Consider the following 6,117-nt stretch of genomic DNA (forward strand, 5'->3'; position numbering starts at 1 on the left):
GTAAGTGTACGGAGGATAGAAATTGCAAGATTTGACTTTTTCTGATGGTTGGTACAAATTAGGAGTCGAAGAACATTTTGGGAATGGTGGGAAGATGAGAAGATGAGCACAGAGTCCTTGGATGGATGGATGGATGGATGGATGAATGAATGAATGAATGAATGAATTGGCTTGGATGCTGAGCATAGCACTTAATCATTTTACACTTTCGGATGATGATGAAACTATCAAGGCACATCCCATCTCTCGACTTTCCTAAATGGGATTCCAATGCTACTAGACACGACTAGACACGACTAGGTACTTCTTCAATGAGCTTTTGCTTTTGATTTATTGGATTGATTGGATTCTTCGGAAAGAGTGCAATGGGTCTCTTAATATCACTATACAGATGGAAGAACTATGAATAGAATGATAGATAATCACCCTCGATGAAGATATGCAACATTGATTCGTGAAACATCTGATAATGTTCATTACCTAGACATGCAGTACTTGTGCTAGTACCTACACATGATGTTATGCTGTGCAGTAGTAAGATCTTCCATTCTTCCCTTGGTAAGCTTGCTATGCCTTGAGCTTTATTCTTAGGAATGTACCCATCTTTTCTTGCCCAGTCCTAGATACATTCCAACTTCTCAAACATCAATAGATACAAAACTGTCTCCAATGCTTGTCACAAGCATTGCTGGCCTGAGGAGGAAACCTTCTCATATAATACCTACCTGCTACCTCCGCATGAAGATACTTATAATGGTTCAGGTTCATCCCTTCAATAAACCATTCTTCAAAATTAAATGTCAGTCAATCAATCATCCCATTAATCATTTTACCCCTTTAAAAGAACATTCTACAATATCCATCTCAAGATCTATATCAACGTTCTACTATTAATAACAATGATGATAATAATCACAGATCATTCTTCAAATCGAAAGGCCAGGACTCAAATTCCATTCATCCATTCATCCATTCATTCATTCATTCATTCATTCATTCATCTTCTCAATAAACAATGAATAAATAATATACCGGGTATCTATAATAATCTATCATGCTTTTTTCTTCCTTGCCTCCCTCATTCATTTCATCATATTCGCTGCATTCGCCGTGCGGGTCTTATAATCTCTCGGGCTTTCGTAATCCTTTTCCTTCCCCGACCACATACCCAATTTCTTCCTCTTGGCCTCTTCTTCAAGCGCTCGATACTGTGCCTCGAAGTCTCCAAATTCCGCTCCCATCTTAGCCTCATACACCGTAGCCATCCCCGCCCTCAACATCTCCCTTCCCACATCCTTGCGCACGAGAAATCGCCGCACCCAAACTGTAGCCACCACCCGATCATATTGGTCGCGTTTATAGATGTAAGCGCGCACGCGTCGATTCTGAATATAATTCCGCAGCCAGGTCAGCGCTTCGGCGGAAAAGGGCTGCGCAGGTTTCCCAAAATGCGCGCCTTCTGGTGCGTCGACTCCGGCGATTCGAACGTGGATCTGAGGTTTGATTAGCCCGTGGAAAGTGTGATACCCTAACACAACAGTGTGTGAATCCTACCGTCTTGTTTTTCAAATCCTTTCCCTCGGGTAACTTCTTGCGGCCGGGCATCCATCCCCAGCCCGCCAGTCTCCCCCAGGCGTGTGGAAAAGGTGAAAATTATCCGCATCGCCCACTCTCGTGACCGTCCCAAACAAACTCCTCTTCCTGAAGAATCCGGGTCGAATATATGCAGCTTCAGGAATGCGACGTAGATAAGAGCGATAGAAGCGCGTGGAAACCAAAATGGTGGTGGTCAACAAAATTGTCGGTATCAAGGTTCGCGGATCCGTGTAATGCTGCCAGTCCGTGGCATTGAGATTGTCGCCCACGAGAAGGAGGACCGAGTGGCATTGTTTTCTTCCTTCTTGGATTTTGAAGAAAAATCTAGCCATCCCATAGTGTCGGCGGGCAGTACCAGTCTGGAAATGATGTGGAAGTGGGGAGGTTGCTGCTGCTGCTCAATGCTGAGACAGGGGTCATTTTATGATCCGAGCTTCGGGGGAAAAAAGTGACATTGATATTCAAACAAACACGCAGAAGGATATCAGATGAAAGGCCATCGTGAGCTAGAAGACGACCTTGGAAATGTCCAAGAGCTTCTGAAACAACGAATTGATAACGAGACTGTGTTTATGTGTGCTGAATTTCTATAGCAGAGTTCCTTAATCTAATGAAAAGTATCTGTGTCCAATTTGGTATAGTTTACATATATTGTACAAGTTATACAGCCTCCGAATGCCTATAATTTCCTCCTCTTCGCTCTGACACTTCTTGCCGATGGCTCAAACACTTTTACTTCATCCTTGATTTCGATCTCCTCCGTAACACCTTCGCGCTTAATCACTACTTTCTCTTCTTCTTTCAGATCCATCTCTTCTGGTGGATACTCTCGCTTGACTGCTACTTTCTTCTCCAGAACATCTCCATCTTCCTGCTTGATCTCGAGCTCATCCACTTTGACTTCGACCTTGCTGACAAGTTTGTCAGAAAATGCTTTCAAGTCCGCCGCGAACAAGACTGAGTGCGCCCAGCCAGCCTCTTTACCCCACAACCCTCTAAAATGATCACCAATTGCATCGTATGTAGCTTTAGTGAGACTTTTATGTTTTCCTTTTCCAAATTTGTAGTCTCTTTGAGCAATTTGCCAAACGTGAGTGTCCACAGGAACCGCCTCTCCCCACCCCAAGCCCATCAAGCAAACACAGTCAGCTACTTTTGGACCAACACCTTGAAGCTCGAGAAGCTCTTCGTGTGCTTTTCTATAACCAGGACGTCCTCCTGCTGGAATTTCCCCTTCAAAGGGCTTGTCAAAAGTCTCTGGATTGCGAAGATTTTCGAGCCAGCCTTTTGGCTTCGATGCCACAATTGACGCTGTTTGAGCAATGTACCTTGCTCGATACCCAAAGCCTAGAACGCGGAGGTGTGACTCTACTCCAGAACCAGTTAAGGCTTCGGGTTGTGGGAAGTCATGGAATGGTTGGTCATCAATATGTCCTATGAGGGGGCCATAATGTAAACACAAATTATTGACCTAAATCAGAATGATTAATAAAGGTCATCGAAATCCTGAGATCAGAAATATACCATTTGAGAAATCCTTATAATATTATTGTTGCTACTGCAAATAAATCCCACCAGAGCCTCCCAGGCATCTTGTTTGAGAATGCGAACTCCTGTAAACTTAGGTGCTCTTTTCTTGAAATTTGGATCGACCGAAGACCATTGTTCATACAACTCAGTCAAGTTTGGTGACAGGTTCAGGTAATGCCGAAGTAAAGATTCTGTGTCATCCTCATCTTCAAGCTCTTCCTCCTTCACCAAAGGCTGATGATTCAAAGGAACTTTGATCTCAGGAAATGTTGTACGATAGTGAAGATGAGTCGAGTCTTGTTTAAGAGATATTATACGACCATGTAGTGTACAAGACCTATCCAAGATTAACCCCCTTTCTTTCGACTACAGTATAAGAAAGAGAGTCACGTACCAGTAATCTTCATCTACAGCCTTCTTCCATCGAAAAGATTGTCCACAACGTAATGTAGTATCTATACAAAGCTCTGCCAAACTCACTGGAAGCTTCCTCCATTCTGAGATCCTTAAATTGCCCATTGTGAGAAAGCGATTGTGATTTTATGGGGGTTGGGTGAAATCCACCTTGGCGCGCTTTACAGGAACAACGTTTCTAATCTTAGCGCGAAATTCGAATGAGATTCGCGACAGCTTCTACAAAAATTCCGCCTCGGGTTTGAGCTTGTCAATCAACCACAATCAAAATCGCACCTATTCATTTTTTTTCCGAAAAAATATTCTGGATCGCAATTAACAATATGAACGGCGATACTTATTCATCAAGAGGCATGGCACCTTCAACGACAAAACCTAAAAGGGAAGATGGAGCTACTACTGACAAGAAAGCATCAACAGATCGACATGGTTCGTCTAGAGATTATCATGTAAGAATGTTTCATCAATTATTCCAAGGTCAATTTATCTAACGTATTGAAAATAAAGTCCGAGATGATCGACGTGGTGGTGATAGAGATCGAAGACGCTCGCGCTCTCCAGGACATCGAGGCTCCAGAAATTCTCGCCGCGATGGAGAATTAGATTCACGGGGTGCGGATTCTTACTCAACGAGTCGCGAATACAGAGAGCGGGAACGTGAGGATAGGTATTCGGGCAGGGAAAGAAGAGGTGGTGGTGGTGGCGAGAGAGAGTGGGATAGAGATCGTGGAGCAGCAAGACGAGATGCTAGAAGGGACGATGATGAAAGACCGCCGCGCAGAGACAACAGAGATTTATTCGACGATAGACGTGGTGGCGGAGGTGGCAGAAGGGGTGGTGACCGAGGCGACCGAAGAGATCGTGGAGATCGTGGAGATGCCGACGGAGGATTCGCAGCTCAACGAGCCGCAAAGCGAGACAAGAGTCCAACACCTCCACCAAAGAAGAGAGAGCCCACCCCAGATTTGACGGATGTTGTATCAGTTTTGGAGCGCAAGAGGAGATTGACACAGTGGGATATCAAACCACCAGGATATGAGAATGTTACTGCTGAGCAAGCTAAACTTTCGGGCATGTTCCCACTTCCAGGAGCACCACGACAACAACCCATGGATCCAAGCAAGCTACAAGCTTTCATGGCACAACCTAGTGGACAAGTCACTAACGCAGCTCTCAAACCTTCAAACTCCAGACAATCGAAACGTCTTCTTGTCCATAACATTCCTGCTGATACTAAGGAAGAGACTATTGTTGGTTTCTTCAATCTTCAGCTTAATGGATTGAATGTCATAGAGGGTTCTGATCCTTTAATCTCAGCACAAGTTTCAAAAGATGGCTCATTTGCTTTACTTGAATTCAAAACACAATCTGATGCTACTGTTGCTTTAGCATTGGACGGAATTACCATGGATGGCAATGACCATATGGAAACAGGAAATGGCTCCGCAGATACCCGAGGTCTTTCCATTCGTCGTCCAAAAGATTACATTGTACCAGCAGTTACTGATGAAACACCATTCGAGCCAGGTGTGATTTCTAGTGTTGTAGCTGATACTCAAAACAAAATCAGTGTTACTAATATTCCTCACTATTTGAATGATGAGCAAGTTACAGAGCTATTGGTATCTTTTGGAGAGTTGAAGGCTTTCGTATTGGTCAAAGATAGCAATACAGATGAATCACGAGTAAGTTTACTATTCTATGTTCTTAACCAGAGACTAACATGGTTTAGGGAATCGCTTTCTGTGAATATGTGGATCCTGCTGCAACGGATATTGCTGTTGAGGGTCTTAATGGTATGGAGCTTGGTGATAAGCATCTCAAAGTTCAGAGAGCTAGCATTGGTAACACCCAAGTATCTGGTTTGGAGATGAGCGTCAATGCTATGTCTATGCTTGCTGGTACCACATCACAGGATCTCGAAAATGGCAGAGTATTACAATTACTCAACATGGTTACTCCTGAAGAACTCATTGATAATGAAGATTACGAGGGTAGGTTTTAACTGTTTATCTGTTCGAATATTTACTGATCGATCCCTTAGAAATCTGCGAAGATGTAAAGGAAGAATGCGAGAAATATGGCAAAGTTCTGGAAATGAAGGTCCCAAGACCAACTGGTGGCAGTAGACAGTCAACTGGAGTTGGTAAGATCTTTGTGAAGTTTGACACACCAGACTCAGCAGGAAAGGCTCTCAAGGCCCTCGCGGGTAGGAAATTCGCAGATCGTACTGTCGTTACTACATACTTCCCAGAGGTAATGTTTCACTCCTTCCTTTTTAACTCAAGACATTGCTAACCTTCACCAAGGAAAATTTCGAAGTCGGCGCCTGGTAGATAGTTCATCAACATACCGAAATCATCACCACGATCCTTTCTCAAGGTCCTTACTTATCTCCCTAGTACTGATTACTCACAAACTGATGTAATTCCAAAATTCATTACAAAGCGAATTTTTCTTCGTCACACAAAATACTACACCTTCTGTACTTTTAGCATCATAGCATCCATCCATCGGCGATTTTTTAGTATTCTCACTGTCACTGTTTCAGTCGCAGGATCGATAGGAGTCTTCATA

At 43.6% G+C, this 6,117-nt stretch overlaps 2 protein-coding genes across 2 annotated transcripts; one reads left to right on the forward strand and one right to left on the reverse strand.

Annotated features, from left to right (window-relative positions):
* Nucleotides 1-1,082: 1,082 nt before the first annotated feature.
* Bfra_003875 (putative n-glycosylase dna lyase protein) lies at nt 1,083-3,645 on the reverse strand (the record flags this gene model as incomplete). The annotated part of the gene is made up of 7 exons (XM_037334280.1): nt 1,083-1,493; nt 1,555-1,624; nt 1,690-1,955; nt 2,068-2,160; nt 2,303-3,067; nt 3,121-3,463; nt 3,521-3,645. 7 exons carry the CDS (start codon nt 3,643-3,645, stop codon nt 1,083-1,085), a joined length of 2,073 nt encoding a protein of 690 aa, XP_037194367.1.
* Nucleotides 3,646-3,863: 218 nt separating this feature from the next.
* Bfra_003876 (putative splicing factor u2af large subunit protein) lies at nt 3,864-5,876 on the forward strand (the record flags this gene model as incomplete). The annotated part of the gene is made up of 5 exons (XM_037334281.1): nt 3,864-3,969; nt 4,048-5,225; nt 5,273-5,534; nt 5,585-5,796; nt 5,850-5,876. 5 exons carry the CDS (start codon nt 3,864-3,866, stop codon nt 5,874-5,876), a joined length of 1,785 nt encoding a protein of 594 aa, XP_037194368.1.
* Between the last annotated feature and the right edge of the window lie 241 nt (nt 5,877-6,117).

Source organism: Botrytis fragariae (genome assembly GCF_013461495.1).
Source record: "Botrytis fragariae strain BVB16 chromosome Unknown tig00000045, whole genome shotgun sequence".
Classification (NCBI taxonomy): Eukaryota; Fungi; Ascomycota; class Leotiomycetes; order Helotiales; family Sclerotiniaceae; genus Botrytis; species Botrytis fragariae.